The sequence below is a fragment of the Dermochelys coriacea genome, chromosome 26, assembly GCF_009764565.3.
Source record: "Dermochelys coriacea isolate rDerCor1 chromosome 26, rDerCor1.pri.v4, whole genome shotgun sequence".
Classification (NCBI taxonomy): domain Eukaryota; kingdom Metazoa; phylum Chordata; order Testudines; family Dermochelyidae; genus Dermochelys; species Dermochelys coriacea.
This window is the reverse complement of record NC_050093.1, coordinates 11,427,718-11,448,787: the sequence shown is the minus strand read 5'-3', so window position 1 is coordinate 11,448,787 and position 21,070 is coordinate 11,427,718. Positions and strand designations below refer to the sequence as shown.

The 21,070-nt window shown below is 44.8% G+C and overlaps 1 protein-coding gene across 1 annotated transcript in view; it reads left to right on the top strand.

The window, feature by feature from the left end:
• The first annotated feature begins 4,545 nt into the window (after positions 1-4,545).
• LOC119848728 (pyroglutamylated RF-amide peptide receptor-like) overlaps positions 4,546-21,070 on the top strand; it is an 88,317-nt gene continuing 71,792 nt past the window's right edge. Inside the window, exon 1 of the mRNA XM_043503069.1 lies at positions 4,546-5,190. Coding sequence (XP_043359004.1) covers positions 4,848-5,190 — 343 coding nt within the window. The 5' untranslated portion in view covers positions 4,546-4,847. The remainder of the gene's footprint in view (positions 5,191-21,070) is intronic.

Below are 21,070 nucleotides of genomic sequence, written 5' to 3'. Positions count from 1 at the left end.
TTCCATCAGAAACTGCCAATTTGACAAAATCAAAATGGAACATATAGATTGTCAATATTTTGGATGAAAAATTATTGAAATTTTATTTTGATGAAGTGGAAGCCTGTCATTTCAAAATAAGGCAAAGCAATTCTTTCCCACTCTCCTTTTGATTATAATGACAGTAGATGACAAAATGGTAATGTCAAAAGGAAGTGCTTCAATTGTATTGAAATAAAACATTTCAATAAGGTTGTTTCAGTATTCCTGAAATGAAGTTGGGGAATGTTTGTTCTGAGGGACCTTTCAAAATTTCAACTTTTTGTTCAGAACTGAGAGAAAAGGAAATGTCAGAATTTCCCACTAAATGGAAATTCTTAGTTTTTACCAATCACAATAAGAACCTGAATAAGTTGAAACCAGAGAGAACACATCTCAGAATATGAGCAATGTAGGCCTTTTTGGAGCCGTAAGCATAAGTAACAGTATGAATCAAAGGCTGTGAGCCAGAGTAGGCCTGGCTTTGGCAAAACAGCACCAGGTGTCAGCTAACCAAGTAAGAACATTCCTGACCAGAGAGGATGGTAGAAAAAATACAGTTACTTGAAAGAGCCATGTGACCATATTCCTAAGAGATGGTACAAGAACAAATCAACCCCTCTGAAGATAAGGAGGGAATGACAGGATAATGGATGAGAATATTTTGTTCCAACTAGCATAGGGATGGTAATTAACAACATCTGGAGTGTAATACGTAACTTGTTTGTATCAACATATAAAAGGAGAAGTCACAGGAGGAACATCTCCATTCTTGCCGAGGGAACAGCACCCTGGTGTGCTTATTGAGCTTGTACCATTGTCACGAGCATACACACATTAGTGTACTGTTACCACTGAACCGGGGCGCTAGTACTGTGCTTCGGCAATAAACCTGGCCAAGCGCCTTCGCCACCAAACCAAGCCTGTGGGCTTTATGAACAACATCGAGGTCTGCTGAATCAGCCAGCTTCACTGTCTGCTAGTGCAGCTGCCATGGGAGCTCCAAGAACAGCAGCACTTCGCAGCCTTGCAGTGCTACCCACAAGCGGCACTAGCCAAAGAAGGGGGGTGGTTAAGGCCAACAGAGAGCATGCTGATTCAGTGACTCTTGGGACTGACCCACCATTGTGTGACTCCAGTTTAAGAACAGCATAACGCCTTTGAAACCACTGGAGTTACTGCAGTGACTCTTTTGAACAGTCTTCACTATTGGGCTTTCTATGGAACTCTAGCCATCCTATGAACCTTGATAGGAAACTGGGAAGGAAGCTGGAGATATGTATCAGTTTATCTTCTTTGGAGTGAATCCCAGCCTGCTAGGATGAAGGAACCCGATTGGCATGGGGAAATTTAGTTTACAAGCCTTCCTGTGCTAGCACTAGTGAAACTGGTCCAAATACTTATTTCCTGAAGGAAAAGTCAACCTTTTATCAACAATTCATATTCTAACAGGGCACTCCCCTCCAGAACATCTCAGTGTGGCCAGAGGTGATCCTGCAGTGCCCTGCCTCTGTTTCTCTTCCTCAGAGTCTTTTATGACCCCCCCCCCATACACACACACCCATAAAATCTCTTGTAGGTGCCCCATCCACCCCTGACTGGGGCCGGTTTAGTAAGTGCAGCAATTCAAAAATAATTCTCAAAGTCCCACAAATTATACCCATCATCGTAACACAAAGATTCATACTCAAGTCCAGGGCGCCTCCTAGACACAGAGATATTCTCCTGTCCCAGCCTGCTCTTCACAGATCCAGCACTCCCAGCCCTTTTCACCAGAGGTCAGCCTTCTGATTCCAGCTTCCTTCTCCTGCCAACATCTCCCCTGTTCGGAGGAAGAAGGAAGCATATACACTGCCCATCTTGGGAGAACTCCTCCCACTTGGATTCTTTTACATGTGAACTATACCCGAACAATAGGTCAGAGTGCTTAAGGGAGATTTAAACGCAAACTGCATTAGTGTCATATGATTCTTAAATGCTCGAGGTGCCTGTGTTTCCTTTAAGTGTCGTTAATTTTAACAAGCTGACATGATCAAATTCACACCTGTGATAGGAGGAGTCAATTCCATTCAATAGAATGTCATTGACTTACACCAGATCTGAATTTGATCCATAATGGCCAGAAATTGTGAGCTAAATCTCAGCTGCTGTAAATGAAGTTAATTTAGGGCCTACCTCCTGTTCTGCTATGGCTGCCAGTCAAAACAACAACAAACCCTACCAAACAAACCACTCCACTGCATATACTACTCTCCCCCTGGGGAGAGAATGAACCACAAGTTACAGATATTTATCACATTGCTTTATGCATGACTGAAAGAAGCTCAAATACTACAATGACCAGGGTGCATAAGAACCTATATAGAACAGAACCTTTTATTCTGAAATCAGAAAAATAATTGAAATATTATTTTAACATAATTTTCAATATTTATTTTGTAAAACCTTTAAAATAATAATCAACACTTGGGGCTTGATTCACTACAGTGTTACTCCAGTTTTACACTGGTATAACTCTACTAAAGTCAGTGGAGATACATCAATGTAAGTTTGGAATGAAATGGTGGTCCTGCAGTGCCCTGCCTCTGTTTCTCTTCTGCAGAGCCTTTTATGACACCCCTCCCCCAGATGCTCCGGGCATCTGGGCAAACTGTTTTGCATTCAGTGTCCCTAGGCTACACCTGACACTAGCCGATAAAGAGGACTGAAAGATGGATTTGAACATTTGGCTTTATTGCAGAGCAATAAGCAAGCTAATTACCTGAATTATTTGTTGGGGAAATCATTAATAAATCTTTAAGATAAAAACAAAACAAACAAAACCAATGACGATACAGGGATTATTCATGATGCAGCTTGGAAAATATTGTCCCGATTGCCTTTTTCTTAAAGGAAGTTCAAGGCTGGAGACTTTAAAGAAACTTTTAAGACTTTTAATTTGATGCCCTAAAACTAAGCTGTGCAGGCTTTTGTTAATTCTGGGCTTGGGCCAGAAGTTTCAGTGAACTGTGAGGTCTCCTCCAGGGGTTCTCACAACAAAATTTTTGATGGCCTCAGAGTGCGGCCACCAACTCTTGCTGGTGGCCGCTCTGACAATTTTTCCCTAAAATACTTAATTAACTTTAGGAAAAACAAATAAATATGTCCATATACATGTCCAAAACATTCTAATTGATCTATGTAGGGTTGTTTTTTGCATACTCAGTAATAAAAATTATGTACAGTTATCTCTATTCTTTACTGGACCTAAACAGAATAGAAGCACAAATAAGGTGCTTTGAATGCTCTTGTCTTTTTACTTTTTGTTTCTTTTATATATATATTTTCTAGCTATAAGTAAGTCTGCTGTGAAAAGTGATATTTGTATTTTTGTTAATATCACTTTTTGCAGCAGACTTACTCAGCCCCGGCAAGGCCGGGCCAAGGGCGATGGGGCACTGGGGAAGGCGGCGGGGGCCAGAGGAGATGGGGCGGGGGTGAGCTCAGGCTAGAGCCTGCCACCAGACAGCCAGGGGACAGAGCCCAAAGCCCCGTGGCTGGAGCCTGCCTCCGGCCACCCCAGGGCTGAAGCCCTACCCCACTGCCCCTGGGAAGGTGCGGAAGTCACTGACTGCCTGCTCCTCTGGCTTGTGTGTCTCCAGAGGGGCCCAACCACTGCTGCATCCGATGAAGTGAGCTGTAGCTCACGAAAGCTTATGCGCAAATAAATCTGTTAGTCTCTAAGGTGCCACAAGTCCTCCTTTTCTTTTTGCAACCACTGCTGGTGATCCCTGGGGAGGGGCTGATGCTTCCCCTTCCCCCTCCCCCCCAAATAACTGCCCAGGAAGCTGAGGCCACAAGAAAAGCCCCTGATGGTTGCATGCGGCCACGGTGGCTGCATTTGAGGTTAACTGAAAGGAGAGATTATTCGAGCCCTGCTTTTCTTTTTCTGATTGGAGTCTAGAGGTCTGCACGTTTAATGACCCAGGATTGACAGCAGCCTATTCTGTCATTTGCCTGTGATCTCCTCTGCCCCAGAGGAAACCCCTGGTGCCACCAACTTACCAATCAGCCCAGGGCGCATGGAAATACCATGGGAATGTGTCATGCAGCAATTTCTGTTTAGGGATGGGAATGCGGCTTCCCCTGTGTCTCCCCCTTCCTGGGAGGAAGAGAGAAACAGCTCTGCCAGGACCGGAGTGATAAGCCATCACTCACCTCTTCAGATCCCAGCAGCGAGGCTAGGAAAGGAGAGAGACACACACAGAGAAGGAGAAAAGCGGGCTGCAGAGCACCCAGACAGTGCCGAGTCCAGCAACACAACTCCCTAGCAAGCTGCGGCTGCTCAGGAACTCGTCTTCGCCTGACACGGTCGTTATTTTTGCCCAGGGGGCCGTGGCAGGAGGCGCTGTTTCAATCCCAGCGCGCACGCTGCGTCCCTGGAGCAGAAGGCAGGGCGCTTGCAGTTTGGTTCACTGGCTGCGCGGAGCGCACCGTTTGGCGGCCTGGAGCGAAGCCCCAGCGGAGCTGCCCAGGAGAGAGGACCGCTGCGGGCAGCAGCACCAGGGCCAGGGCTGGGGCACGGAGCCACGCCAGAGGCCAGCACCATGGAGAGCGCGCCGGCCCTGCGTTAGGCGGCTGAGCCCGCCCCAGGGGTCCGCGCCGCAGACCGGGCGCCGCTGTGAGCCGAGCGCGGAGTCACACGCCGCGGGGCGCAGACGGAGCGGAGCCACTCGAGGCTCCAGCACCCTGGAGAGCGCACTGGGTGCCTGGGGGCCTGGATTCAGCACCAAGGACAAGGCTCCGGCGTGAGAGCCCCATGCCCCGGGCTCCCTCCAGGGACCAGCACCATGGAGAGGAGACTGAACGTGACCCCGGAGGCGCTCAACAGGCTCCTGGAGGAGCACAACATGACCAGGGAAGAGTTCATTGCCGCCTACGGCCTCAAACCCCTCGTCTACATCCCAGAGCTGCCTCCCAGGGCCAAGGTTACCTTCCTGGTGCTCTACATCATCATCTTCGCGCTGGCTCTTCTGGGCAACAGCCTGGTGGTCTACATCATCATCCGGCGGAAAGCAATGAGAACGGCCACCAATATCTTCATCTGCTCCCTGGCGTGCAGTGACCTGCTGGTCACTTTCTTCTGCATCCCTTTCACTCTCCTGCAGAACGTCTCCTCAGAGTGGCTAGGTGGTAAGTCTGCCCAAGTGGGCTCACTCCCACCCTTCCCCTTTCTTCTTTCAAGTACATAAAAGGTTGTTACAAGGAGGAGGGAGAAAAATTGTTCTTAACCTCTGAGGATAGGACAAGAAGCAGTGGGTTTAAGTTGCAGCAAGAGAGGTTTAGGTTGGATATTAGGAAAAACTTCCAAACTGTCAGAGTGTTAAGCACTGGAATAAATTGCCCAGAGAGGGTGTGGACTCTCCATCATTGGGGATTTTTAAGAGCAAGTTAGATAAACATTTGTCACGGATGGTCTAGATAATACTTAGACCTGCCTTGAGTGCAGAGGACTGGACTAGATGACCTCTGGAGGTCCCTTCCAGTCCTATGATTCTTTCCCCAAGGCTTGAGATGTACTACAGGTTGGCTACTGCCCATTAACCAGTCGTCCCTCCCGTGCCTTATCGCAAGCTAGCTGGCTAAGTTATAGACCATGTCCATACTTTGTTGTTTCAAAACCAGATGTTCCTCCTCCTGAGTTGAGTAAGTGGAATCATTTTAAAAGCTGTTGGAATAATTCAGTTCCTTCCACACTTAACAAATCACTCCATCAGCCGCTGGGTGTGGGAGGGAGTTGTACTCCGGTAATTGCTTTTGCAAACTCTATCACAACACTATCATGTTGCGAACAGCTCAATAAATTGAGGCTATTTCCAGTTTTTAAAATAAATTAGGGTCACATGCAGAAAATGAACCTTCATAACCTTGTAAAAAAATAAAAATGCAATAAACTCACACAAGATGATTTTGTGTTTTGCTAACAATTTGCAATCTCCACCTCTTCATTTTCTGTTATCTTTGTCAGCTTGTATTGTTTTCTGAGTCTCTCTTTGTAGTTACAATTTGGAACCTGTCACTTAGACTGGGAAAACATGTTATTGGCTCACAAATGAGTTACAAGTGTCCCTTTATGCTGGGTATGAAAGGTAATGCTAATATCCACATTTTATCATTTAAATTTGCATGTATGTGGCTCTAGTGTTGTTATATTATTATTTATTTGTATTACCAGAGTGCCTGTGAACCCTATTTATAGATTAGAACCCCATTGTGTTATGTGGTACCTAGTTATACAAAAGAAAATGTGGCATGCTCTGACATTCAGAGAGGAGCAGTAAAAATCACCAGGACACTAGTCAAAGGGTGGTTAATACCCACTGAAATCAAGCTATGCGCTTAGAGCTTGACAAGAATATGATAACTGAATCAATACATCAAGATACATCACACTGGGATCTTCACAAATGGTCCTAGAAGTGAAGCTTTTATTAGGCAAGAACAGAGTGAGTTCAGTCACGTTGCTATTGGCTCTAAGTGGCATGCCCACAAGCAATAATATTTTCAGTTGCTACTTACTGTCAAAAAGTATTTCCCTCAGAAAGCAGGAGGGAAAACCAGAGGAAATGTGGCCAATCTGATTGTTAAAATCTGAATGCCCCACTGGTTGGACTGAGGGGTAAAATAGTAATCATAAAGTTAGATAGATATGTAACTGAATAATCACTACAGGATGTCATCACTAAAACCAGACTCCAGTGCATCCCCTTAGATTCGTAGGCCTGCTCTACACTACAAAGTTAGGTTGACATATGCCGTGTTAGGTCGAGTTAATAATGTACGTGTCTACACTACCGAGTCCCTTCTGCTGACCTAAAGGGCTTGTAAAATTGACTTCTGTACTCCACCTCTGAGAGAGGCGTAGTGCTTCAGTCGACAGTCACACATCGACATGGGGATAGTGTAGACACTGTGCTGTGTAATTCGAAGGAATTGGCCTCCAGGAGGTGTCCCACAGTGCTCTGCTATGACCACTCTGGAGAGCACTTTCAACTCCACTGCACTTCTGCCAGGTACACAGGAAACAGCCCCCACCCATTAAAGCCCTGGGAACTTTTGAATTTTCATTTCCTGTTTGATCGACATGGAGAGCTTGTCAGCACAGCTGACCACAGATGCTCAAGGCGGCAAACGCACTCCAGAATGGAGCACACAGGAGACACTGGATCTTATTGCTGTGTGGGGAGAAGAGTCAGTACAGGCAGAGCTCTGAACCAGCAGAAAAAATGCTGACGTCTATGTCAAAATTGCGGAGGGCATGGGGGAGAAGGGCTACACCAGGGACACACATCAGTGTCGCGTGAAAATAAAGGAGCTTCAGCAAGCGTACCAGAAGACAAGGGAGATGAACAGTTGCTCTGATTCTGAGCCACAGACATGATGCTTCTATGAGGAACCTGTACGTGATTCTAGGCAGCGACCCCACAACTACCCCCAAAACACTCTGTGGATACCTCCCAGGAGCCCCGGGTGACCTCGGGCAACAACAAGGAGGGCATTGTTGACGAGAAAGAGGAGGATGAGGAGAATGCACAGCAGGTAAGTGGAGGATCCATTCTCCCCGAAAGCCAAGAACTTTTTTTAAACTCTGGAGGCCATCCCCTCACAGGACCAGTTGGCGGTGGAGTGTGATGCCGTGAAAGGCACCTCTGGTGAGTACACATTTCCAATCAAACTGTAGGGGTTACATATTATCTTTAATGTTGAATCTGATTTTAAAAATTGGGATAGTGGTTATCGGTGGCCACTCCAGCTATGCCGAGGGAGCGCTCCGAAAAAGACTATTTATGTGCCCAGGAATGGCCCTGGAATCCTCCATGGAGATCTCTAGGAAGCTTTCGTGGAGGTACTCTGCAATTCTTTGCAGAAGGTTTCTGGGAAGGGCTGCTTCATTTCGTCCACCACGGTATGACACTTTCCCGCAGCACTCCAGTATTAACTCTTCTGGCATCATTGTGGCACACAGCCCTGCAGCATAAGGACCAGCTCTGTACCCAGACGCTTGCAGCATTTGCTCCCTTTCTGCCTCTGTTACCCTCAGGAGAGTGATATTGCATATGGTTACCTAGGGGAAACGGGGGAAGTTTTAAATGCTAGCCCTTAAACTGAAAACAATTTGATAAGTAATCTGCCCCTGTTTGGTGAATTCTGGGTCACACACCCAGGCTTTCCTGAATCTGTCCTGGCTGTGGTTGGAAGGGATCACCCCATATTGCAGCCAGCATTTAAAAAAGGCAGGGGGTGAGACTTCCTGTTCATCTCCCTTCCACCTCAACCCAGGGCAGCTTTTGTAACAATGAAACTATTTGTGGGGCTTTACACTGGTGCCTGTCCTCAAGCACCATCCTGGTTGCTATGAGAAAGGGGTCTGTGCTGAGGTTGGAATCACTGATCCCAAGGATGTCTTATTAAAAGCTGCAGCACAAGATCTCTCCCTCATGGCCTTACTCACTATGGCTGGAGCAGCAAACCGACTGTTGCAGTAGCCCGGGGTTGTGGTTACATTGTGGCTTGCAGGAAATTGCATTGAGGGGTGTTACTTTTATACAAAGATTTAGCCTTGCACCAGAAACAATTTATGCACTGTCCGTGCTACCCTTGTGCTTTGTACTTTTTGCAGCTGAAACCTTGTCCGTCAGTGCATCCTCCACACCAGGACAAAGACTTTCCCTGATTAGAAAAAGAAGACTCAGGAGGACATGTTCAATGAGTTAATGTGTGCCTCTGAGAGTGACAAGATGGAGCTCAGGGCATGGAGGATTGCACTGTCCGACAGCCTGCACAATGACCACAAGGACAGGAGAGCATGCAGGGAACATGAGTGTGACACGCAGAATGAGATGGTGCAGATTATAAGGGAGCAAACAGACATGTTGAGGCATCTGGTGAGGTTCAAGAAAGGCAGCTGGATGCTTGAGTCCCTCTGCAGCCTATGCTGAACCTGCTGCCGTTGTCGCCAAGTTCCACATCCTTCCCTCCCAGACGTCCTAGGATGCAGGGGCAGTGGGGGGAAAGTCCAGTATCCCTTGCACTCAACTCCAGGGGTGGGTACAAGGACCAGAAGGCGTCCATTTCCACACTTTTGATTGTTACTGCAGTGCAGTTGTAAGCAAGTTGTCCTTGTTTCTCCTTCTTACCCCCCTCCCACCTTGGTGTTATCAGCCCCTTAGCCCTAGGTTATCATAATTTTCTTTGACGTCTCTCTATGTTTGTGAGCATAAAAAAATTTAATGGATTGAGGAGAAATGGTTCTTTATTAATTCAACACACAACGGTTAGTAGGGGTGTAGTTTACAGGGGACTAAATGTAATGAAGGGGACAGCTAGGTAAGGAACAACACACATAAGTGTCACATTACTGTGGGGCATTGATTAAACTAGTTTTCAAAGTCTCACAGAGATGTAGTGCACCTCGATGTGCTCTTCTTATTGCCCTGGTGTCTCGCAGCTCAAAACTGGCTGCCAGCCAATCTACCTGAATGCCCCACCCCGTCGGAAACTTTTCTCCCTTTGTTTCACAGATATTATGGAGCACACAGCAGGCAGCAACAACAATGGGGATAGCAAGGCACTGAATGGGGATATTGCTTTCACTAAGGTCTAACCTAGTAAGCAAACTATGCCAGTGGGCTTTTAAACATCCAAAGGCACATTCCACCACCATTCTGCACTTGCTCAGCCTATGGTTGAACTGCTCCTTGCTGCTGTCCAGGCTGCCTGTGTACGGCTTCATGAGCCATGGGAGCAAGGAGTAGGCTGGGCCTCCCAGGATCACAATTGGCATTTCAACATCATCAATGATTATTTTGTAGTCTGGAAAGAAAGTTCCTGCTTGCTACTTTCTGAACAGACTGGAGTTCCTAAAGATCCATGCGTCATGCACATTTCCTGACCATCCCATGTTGATGTTGGTGAAATGGCTCCTGTGATCCACCAGTGCTTGCAACACCATTGAGAAGTACCCCTTTCAGTTTATGTACTCTTTGGCAAGATGGTCTGGTGCCAAGATAGGGATATATGCTCCATCTATTGCCCCACAGTTCCCACAGTTAGGGAACCCTATGGCGGCAAAATCATTCACTATGTCCTGTACGTTGCCCAGAGTCACTACCCTTCTTAGCAGAAGTCTATTGATTGCCCTGGCAACTTGGATCACAGCAGACCCCCCGGTAGATTTACCCACTCTGAATTGGTTCCCCACTGACTGGTAGCAGTCTGGCGTTGCAAGCTTCCACAGAGCTATCGCCACTCGCTTCTCAACTGTCACAGCAGCTCGCATTTTAGTATTGCTGCACTTCAGGGCTGGGGAAAGCTCTTCGCACAGTTCCATGAAAGTGGCGTTGCGCATTCGAAAGTTCTGCAGCCACTGCTCATCATCCCAGAGCTGGATAACTAGGTGGTCCCACCAGTCAGTGCTTGTTTCCCAGGCCCAGAAGCGGCATTCCACTGTGTCAAGGTGATGCACAACGGTCGCCACCATCTGCAAATTGCTCCGCTCCCGGGCTTCCAGCAGGGCTGCTCGCGTGGCATCACATTGTTCTGCGCAGTGGCTCTTGCTCCAGCTGAGTAAATACTGCAGGATAAGGCGCGAGGTGTTTGTAATGCTCACAACAACAGTGTACAGCTGAGCGGGGTCCATGCTTGCTGTGCTATGGCATCTGTGCGTGTGACTCAGGCTTAGGGGAAAAGGCATGAAAAAGGCTTGGTTTGTTTGCCGTTGAGTTCAGGGAGGGAGGGAAGTAAGTGCATCGTGGGAGGCCAATGCCATGTTCCCATTACCACCTGCACAAACGTTTTGGTCCCATGAGGCATTGCAAGCGCAACCCAATGTTCCACTTGGCTACGTGCACTGTGGGATAGCTACCCACAGTGCAGCGCTCCGGGAGTCAATGCAAGCCTGCTAGTGAGGATGTGCTCTGTCAACACAATGAGAATAGTGGGGACATGCAAAATCAACTTGCTTAAATTGGAGGGTCAATGTTGACTTAAATAAAATGGACCTAATTTTGTAGTGTAGACATACTCATATATTCCATTGTGATCATCGAGTCTGACCTGTAGAGCACAAAGGATAGAAATTCCCTAAAAATAATTCCTAGAGCATATTCTTTAGGTTATAAATGTGATCCAGTCATGATCAATTGTACCTAAACTATTGTTGAGTTTTAGTTCTATAATCAGTTTCTCTTTATCTGTTAAGATAAAAGATCTAATAAAGAGTTCCCCCATGCTGGCTGCACAACTTTTTGAGTTAAGAAATGGTCATCTATCATTTGTGCAATTTTAACTCATTAGCCAGAGTGTGTTATACATGTATTCCTCTGTATCTGATCCACAGACGATATGGGCTGTTACAGCCCAGAGCTACAGAGCCTGGCTCTTCGGCTACAGCTATAGAGGCTAGGGCTGGCTGGCAAACAAGAATTCCATTTAATGAACAATGCTGAGCTTTTGAGATCTATTTTCATTCTGATTCAGAACAAAACTGAGACCTTTTGAAAGTTATGGGAAAAAATGTGAAAGGGGGAAAGAGACCCCAGCAAGCTCAGAATAGCCCATAGCCTGGTGGTAGGGCATTCACCCGGGATGTGGAAGAAACAAGTTTATGTCCTAGCTCTGCCTGATTGAAGCAGGAACTTGAAGGAGAATTTTGACATCCCCAGTGAGAACTTTAACCACTGAGGTAGAAAGTCAGTCTCTCCTATTGGAGCTGTTCCACTTTGTATAAATAATGAACTATTCATTGGGGCAGACTCAGATACTGATGTTTAGGGCATTCACCCAAGATGTAGGAGACCCAGGTTCAAGACTCTGCTCCAAATCAGAAAGATCATGCGTATGATTAGAGCAACTCCAAATCAGACAGAGCAGGGACTTGAATCTGTAACTCCCCCCAGCCTGCATCAATACCTTCACCACCAGGCTATTAGCTATTCTGGGGTCCCTCTTCTTTCCTACAGAAATTCCATCCCGGATGTGAGAAACCTTCATCATGAATATTGATGGAAAGAGGTATGTTCTTGTTTTGACAAATTGGCATTTTCCAATGAAACACAGTCAAAAAAATCCCAGCTACTTCAGTAGATACTCATGTCCATGGTCCCCAGTTCATCCCCACTTTTGGGCCAAGATGCCAGTCATCCCTGGGGAGTGCCTTGACACAATGTTCCCTGTTCATCTCTGCTTAATAGTGACAACGTAAATTGCCTTAAAGGGCCTGACGTACACGAGTTTACTTTTTTCAGAGTAGCAGCCATGTTAGTCTGTATTCGCAAAAAGAAAAGGAGTACTTGTGGCACCTTAGAGACTAACAAATTTATTTGAGCATAAGCTTTCGTGAGCTACAGCTCACTTCATCGGATGCATTTGGATGCATTACTTCTGCAACTCCACTGATCATAACTGAGCTATTCCTGATTTACTCCAGTGCAAATGAGGGAGAACTGGGCACAAAACACTGCCTGTGTTGGTTATCTTTCCACTCATTTTGTTTCAGGGATGTATCACAGAGAGAAAAACTGTATTTGTTTCTTTTGTCTAGGCAGTATGGGAAGTGACGAAACATTTTATGATTATGCATCATTCACTTTCACCTTTCATTTTAAGTTGCTGCCCATGTGAGTAACTCACTACATCTTTTTATTCTATTCAGGGGTTTGATTCATTCACCAGAGTGATGAATGGATAATTCTGATCTGGCGACATTTTACACCCATGACAAGGCAAGCCAGAATTAGTCTCAGATTCCTGTCCTAGAGTTGTATAGATCTCTATGACTAATTTACATTGCTTGTTTGCCAAATCTTCCCCCATTTCTAGCAGTTGTTTCAACATGGTCAGGATTTTTGGTTTCTCACTGGGCTTCCTGCTGATCCATGTAATTATTTGGTGTTACTGCTGTTTTATTTTGCTGAATATAATATCCCCTCAATATTTCCTTTGGATAAGCCTCCAGGGCTTTGCAGCATTGCAGGTATGGTAACAGACTGGTACGACTTTTCTATATGCCTATATTCTATTTTTATATTTTCTTTTAATACCAGATTAAAGATAGATAATTAAGAAAAGTCCAAGATGGTGTGTGAATTTAAGTTAATGGGACTATTTACAGGGGTGAGACAACAGAATTTGGCTGCTGATCAGCATGAAGAGGGAATCCTCACATGGGATCCTTATCATAGTCCTGAATTCAGCAGCACATCATTCAACAAAGAGCATAAGCACATTTTGAACCTTTAGCTTAATTGACTTCAATGGGACTTAAGATACATGCTTTAGTGCTTTGCCGAAAAGGGTGGACTTAAGCCCAAAAACGTTTTGCTGAATTGTGCCATAATGTTTAGGGCAGCATCTATTGAAGTCATCCCCAAAAGTCCTTCAGCCCACAGTTCACAGGGTGAATAAGACAGACAGAAGCTGTCCACTCGCACTTTAACAAAATGCTTATCTAACCCCAGGCACTTGCTCCACGTTTAACATGGCTCTCTGCCATTGCTGCCTTTCTAAAAAGGAAAATGATTAATCTCCATGACATGGTCCACTGGTTATATTTGCCCTATATTGCAATAATTATGAACTCCCACTTAGGCCATCCTGTGTACTTGCCTGCCCAACTCAGTTCACTCATCTCTACTTGAAGAGTACCTCTACACTGCAGTTGGGGGTGTGAATGGCAGCCCACGTCGATGTACCCAGGCCAGCTCTACTCTGGCTAACTCACTAACAATAGAAGTGAAGATGCCACACCCTGGCTGTTTAAGCCCACGTGGGTCTCCAGGTATGTACTCACTTGTGCAGCCCACACTGCTGCCTGCACTTCTGCAGCCTCACTTCTATTTTTAGCAAGTACAGCTAGCACAGGGACTTCTACATGAGCTGCCATTCAGACCCCTGGCTGCAGCGTAGGTATAATACCTTGACTGAGCTCCTCACTTTCTCACCCAAGCTATAGCAAAGTCCCATGGGTGAAATTCAACCCCCTAAAGAAATCTATGCACCACGTAAGTCCTTACGCTGGCCTTCTGCACAGGAGTGAATTCCACATTCTCAGTATCAGCTCAAGAATGCTTTTGTTCTCTGATGTTTCCCAAAATCCCATCCATCAGCTTTAAATGGTTTCTCCTCTTTCCCTCAGTTCTCTGCCGAATGTTTTCTTTGTGTTGATCTTAAACTGGAGTGACCTGCGCCAAGCTTTTTGCTGAGGTTTCCTGCTGCAGAAGAAAGACTCCGCTGTTTTCTCTCGCTTTTAATATCTTTGATCAATGGTGCAGTAGTTCCAACTGCAATAATGCTCGGTGTTATGATCTGTTCTTTAGCAACTGGCAAAACAGTTTCTCTTGTTTTCATTATCAGTTCCTTCATCCCTTAAAGCACATAGAAATATCACAGAATCCTTATGTTTTAATCATGGCTTTGTGGCCTTCTCTACAAAAGGTATATGGGTGAGATCCCCAGGTAGGGTAAATCAGTGTACTCCAATGAAATCAATAGTATAATGCCAGTTTACCCCAGAGAACCATCTGGTGTGTATATGTAGCTAGGCATTTTATTGATCTCTATATCTATATATATTATATACACACACACGCACACTTTTCATATGAATTCAGGAATGGGAAAAAATGGAGACAACCTAAAGAAATCCATGTCTCAGGAGAACATCTTAAAACATCCATTGTATCCCACATGATGCCTGCTCATCCTCCAGTCCAGAAAGGCCCCAAACACAACTGAACCATTGGGGCAGGATGCTAGGAATTCATGCTCTGAGTTTCGGCACTCCCTACGCATATGGGGGATTGCTCCTTGAAAAGCTCCTTTAATGGCCATGTGCTGGGCTGGAGGTTCTCCTGCCGTCGAGGTCTCTGCTCCTGTCTTCCAATGGAGGGGGCTCTAGGGCTGCAGACACCTCTCCTTCCCCAAATTTGAGGCTGGAAAGTCCACAGGCTGTACTTTTTCTCTTCTATAATTTGATTCAAATTTGGAGTTTTTTCACCCTATTGCTCTGAGTGCATCATCAGAAAGTAGCTTCTAGCCAATGAGGTGATGTAGCTCATATGTGGAAATACAGCTCTCTCCTGTTTAATCATGCAGACCAGGTGCATTTTTAGGGTGGTAAATGTGTTTCTGGAGCTGGTGTTTCATCTGAATCATCGCAAGTAACGCTCTAAATGAGCAAGTCCTGGAAATCTTCTCTGATCCTTATATCTAAGAAGAATGACTGAGGATCAATTATATTTCCCACGATCAGAAACTCTTATTCTGATGCCAAGTGGAGCCCAGCTATAGATTGTGGAATGCATGGCTGTTCCATCCCATGATTTATCTAGTCTGATTTTCAATGACTCAAGTGTTGGCATTTCTAGCACTTGAGAAGAAGAAGGGTAGGTAAGGCACAGGACTAGGAGTTCTGTTATTTGCCTAACCACAGATTTCCTGGGCCCGATCCATTATTACCCGGTACTTTGGGGAGTCAGTCACACCAGTGCAAAGCGAGTAACATAGTAGCAAATCAGACTGGCAGCATTTTAACTGCACAAGGCACAAGGCAATGGTGAAACACACCGCTTGTGAGGTCAAGTCACATCATCTCTTTGTGCTTCAATTCTCCCCTCTATAAAATGGGATACAACCTCCCTCTCTCACAGCAATTAGATTAATTAATGTTTGCCAAGTGCTCTCAGATCCCTCCTGCACTCTCTAACTGATCTAGATTCTCTCCAATACCTATTGCAATGATACAAGTTATTATAAAACTCTTAGCATAGTTGTAATTAGAAGGGAGTCTTAAAAGGGACCTCAGAGTTCAAAGGACACCAATCGTGACAGCCAGAGCATGAAACATTGGCAGGAAAAGAGGCCAAACCCAATTTTCACTGCCTTGAAGATATTGGCGCGAGACATCTGTTGCAACTAAAGTTTCCCCAAGCAATAATACCCAGGACCTAGTTTGTCAGGGTTGCTAAACATGTCAGCTTCGACGGGAGCTGCAAGTGGTCAGGAATTCTGAAAATAGCCTTGCCCCAATTGAGAAAGAACGAATCGCCACCTTTCTCACTGGGAGAAACCAAAGAGGAGAGTCCCATATTCTAAGAATAAAGAATGAACCTTTAACCTTGCAAGATACTCAGCTACTATGCTGACAAGTGCCATTGAAAGAGGGAACAGATGTGGCTATAACAAAGGCCGCAGCTCAGCGAGATGTAGTTTAGCTTGTCTTTTGCAGAATGCCAAGCTCAGCATCTCAATCAGTTCTTCAGCCTGAACACACTCTCCACACTTCCTATCTGCTTCCCCCTCCTGCCCAATCACACACCCAGTTAAGATGCACACCTGCAGTGCCTTGAGCCTCAGCCCCCTACACCATAGGTTTTGCTATAGCACATGCATTGCAGCTACTGTTTCATGAAATAACTTACTTTTGATTCCTCCCCGACCTGTGGATCTTCTCCCAAACCGTATCTTGTCCCCACTGAGAACAATTTGTGACATCTTTTCTAAAACCCATAAAAAGCCACTTCGTCCCCAGGGGAGACCCATTTTCTTTGGCACTGGTTCACTCGTGCAATTAGTTTGTTTTCTCTGTGTGTGTGAGAGAGACAGAGAGAATTGTTGCTAGTAAAGTCTGCTTGCAAAACTACTATTTCCCCTTCAGCAAGGAGGAAATTGAGAAGGTTTCCTTGGGAAGCAATCTAGTCCTAAAAGAGTAGCAAAGGCACCTCCTCCAGCATCCCTAGAAGGCATTATTATTTCTCCTGACCTCTTCAGGTTGGCTCCAGCTAGTGTCTCAGGCAATATATCCTCTCCAGCCCAGCTCTGGCACTAAGTGCCACTCAAGAGCCCTAATTCAATAAATATTAATTCAAGTTTGATTTATTTAATTATTGGGCTGAGCCAGAGATCCAGAAGCTCTGAAATTAATTATCCTTTTATACAAATCCCAGGTATTATATTAAAAGTACACACTATTTTTGGTTGGTTGGCCAAATAGATTAGTTTAAAATGTCTAGTGCCTCTGAAATATTCTGTCTAGGTTCAGCTGAGCAAGGGGAAATATCTTTTTAAAGCAGCAGCAGATGTTTTATAGAAATGTTTTGGAAAAAGGATGATGCAGGAACAATGCTGCTTTCAGTTATGATATATTTTCTTCTCAGTCTTCATATTTCTCTTCTCGGTCTTAGAGCTTATCTACATGGGGAAAGTAGTGCAGAATAAATTAGGGTATGAATTTAAAACACAATAGCTATTCCAAAGTGGACTAAACTAAACCGAACAAAGGCGCTCAGTGCAGAATAGCATGTTCATAAGGAGAGGTAATGCAGAATAGCTATTTTGGGCTATCTCCCCAGGTAGACAAGCCCTTAGAGCTGTATAACTATTCCTCCGTAAGAAGGAGAATAAGCTGAATAAACTATGCTGGTATAAGGCATAATATATATTTTATACAAGTATAAATATATCCACACTAGAGTGTTTACTGGGTTAGCTATATCAGTAAAAAAATCATATCCCTAACTGACATAGTTATACTGGAATAATTTTTCTAGTGTAGACTAGCTCTTAGGCTGAGGGAATCATAGACATGGAGGGCTGGAAGGACCTCAAGAAGTCATCAAGTCCATCCCTCCCCATGCTGAGACTGAATTAAGTATACCTAGATCAGTGATATTCAGACTGAGGCTTATGAGCCATAAGTGGCTCTTTAATGTCTCTCCTGCAGTTCTTTGCAGCACGTATTAAAACACCGTGTGATTGAATTATTAACCAAAGTTATTAACCAATCAGGAGGCTTCTGCTATGTTATTAACCAATTGTCCTTGATAAAATATTGGATTAGTCATTTTGCTGCGAGAATGAATATATATAGGTAAACGAAACAATGAATTCACACAATTGTAGTTCTTTTGGGTAATGCTGATTGCTAATTTGGCTCCTGAACCACTGAGGTCTGAGTATCACTGATCATCCCTGTATCACTGATCATCCCTGTTCTAACCTGTTCTTAAAAACTTCACAAACTCCCAACAAAGCACAGCTTCATGGTTCACAGGATCCCTCCTGTCCTGGTACTTCCATGAGCTAACACTACTTATACCTCATCCTCTCACTTAAGATCAGAACTGCTTGAAATTTTTTGAAATGTCAAAACTAGTGGTGCAGGGGGTTGCGATCGGAAAAAATATGACATTTTTGTAATTTCCCCACCCTTTTTTTTATATATGAGCTGGCAACATTTTGGAAAATGTCATAAAAAGGGGGAAATTGAGAAAATTATCACAATCCCCTGCCTCCTCTTTTCCAAGCAACTTTACTTAAGATTGTCTGGGTGTTTTGTTCTTCACATCAAAGCTAGGAGAAGTTAACACCAACTTTTATCCCAACTTTACATCCAGCTAACTCAGACTCCGCAAGCTGGCATCTGCCATCTTCCCTGATTGCATTCGCAGATCCCAGCACTGCCATGTAAATGGTGAGCCCTGAACCCGTCCAGCCACCTCCCACACCTTACAATCAATCTATTTCACACAAATGCCTGGAATTGAATTTACCTAGAGGAGCTGCAAAGATTGCCCATAAGAGAGCCCTGAACCTTCAGAATGCACTCTTTCGGGGTAGGTCACTAAGCTCCAGGTTAGGTGACCATCAGGTCACATGTATTGCTGCTGATGTTGGATTAGTTTATATCCTCTTTGTGTGTTCCCCTTGCCTTTGTGTTGCTCTGGCTGGTGATGTTGTAAGGGATGCAACAGTGAGAGTAGTTTTGCAGTCTGTGACCTCATATACACCTAAACCTTAGACCGACCTAGCTACGTCACTCAGGGGTGTGAAAAATTCTCAGCCCCGAGAGACATAATTAAGGGGACCTAAGCTCTAGTGTAGGCAGTGCTAGGTTGCTGGAAGAATTCTTCCATCAGCCTAGCTACCACCTCTGGAGGGGATGGATTTACTACAGCGATGGAAGAAAACCTTGCATCGCTGAGGCAAACGTCTAGGCTGTGTAGCTGCAGCTGTGCCACTGTCGTGTAGACACAGCCTGTGTCTATTTTAGGTAGCTTGCCCCTGCTTGTAATTCAGGTCAGTGGGAGATACACATTGTAGGATCAGGCCCTTTATACATTGGTTTAAATGTCTGAGCATCTCAATGACATTTTAAAAGTGAAAAGAAAAGGAGTACCGGTGGCACCTTAGAGACTAACAAATTTATTAGAGCATAAGCTTTCGTGAGCTACAGCTCACTTCATCGGATGCAGCTCACGAAAGCTTATGCTCTAATAAATTTGTTAGTCTCTAAGGTGCCACCAGTACTCCTTTTCTTTTTGCGAATACAGACTAACACGGCTGCTACTCTGAAACATTTTAAAAGTGGAAATTGATACAAATAAATAAGCCAACTGATCTTTGCCAATATAATATTTTTGTTTCCCTGGAGGCAACAGTGGCTGTAAAAATCTATACTGGCAACAGTAACTTCACTCTATCTGAATCTTTCCCAGCTTGATGAGAGCATCAGTTAAAATGTTTGGATTGGCCACAGGAGGAGGGTCATGAGTAAAATGCAGGGAGGTAGTAGATCTGAACTGTTGAAGCTGATTAGTACTTTTGGACTGGGAGCAGCGTTTTTTTATCCAGTGTTTTGATCCTCTTTGAACCAGACTCGCTCAGCGATTTGAAGAAAAAAAAATTGTCAGCAAATTGCTTTGCTGGCCAAGGTATTTCCGGCCATGAAATCCAATTTAGGGGGAGTATTAGAGACTTTGAAAGACTTTGAAAGTATTAGAGACTTAGACTGTAATCTGTCATATCAGAGTAAGGACAGACAGCAAGAGTGGTCTCTAACCCTCTATTCTGTGGCATATTTAACTCAACCTTTGGGGCAAAGGATCAATCCACTTTTGTTTCCAAGGCTCCCATTTAAAACATGGCCTTACCTGGAGTGGGAAAATGCATTATCTAAACCATTTGAAATAATGAAGTTAAATACAATTTTGCCTTTTGTGAGAACAAGGATAGTTGCGTTTCAGCGTGGTTAACTCCAGAGACCCAAAATCAGCCAGCATATTTTTAAACACAATGGATCCCTGCCTACACTAAGGGTATGCCTACACTGGACATAAAATCCCACACTGCCTCTGAGCCTGGGTCAACTGGTTTGGGCTGCGGGGCTAAAATTAGCAGTGTAGATGTTTCAGCCCAGGGGGAAGTCCAGTCTCTGAAACCCAGCAGTGAGCATCAAGAGCCCTGGATTCTATTCCCAGCTTGGCCCACTGGCCTGCTGAGTGGCCTTGGCAAGTCACTTCCCCTCTCTGTACCTCAGTTTCCCCATCTGCCAAATGGGGATAATGACACTAATGTCCTTTATAAATCATTTGGAGTCCTACTGATGAAAAGTGCTATTTAAGAGCTAGGGATTATTATAACTTTAAACACAGGAATAGTGTCAGTAAAGTCAATGGGACCTGCTCATGTACTTAAAGTTAAGTATGTACTACAAAGCTTTGCTGGATTGTGGGGGAGAGTGGAAGGGTCCATGAGCCAGATTTTCAAAAGTATTTAGGCGCCTAAAGGTGTAGAAGGGCACCTAGTGGAATTTTCAAAAGCACTTAAGACCATCCATGGGGAGTTAGGTGCCTAACTTGCTCTGACGCTCAGGTAAACCCCTCTAGGTGCCTCTCTGCATCTTCAGGTATCTAAATATCTTTGGAAATCTGGCCCCATATGACCAAAGATATGTTATTTAATTGCTCTGTGCCTCAGTTTCTCTCTCTGGAAAGTTCTACATCACAGAGGTGTTGTGAAACTTAGTTAACTGTCTATCATGCTGGCCACTATTGTCTTGATTCCTTGTAATCCCCCATTTGTCTGCACCCATCCATTGTCTCTTGACTTGTATTGAGGTTGTAAGCTCTTTAGATCAGGGAAGGTCTTCTGTTTTGTTTGTACAGTACCTAGCACAACAGAGTCCTGATCCATGACTAAGGCCCCCAGATGCTATGATAACACCATTAATTGTTTT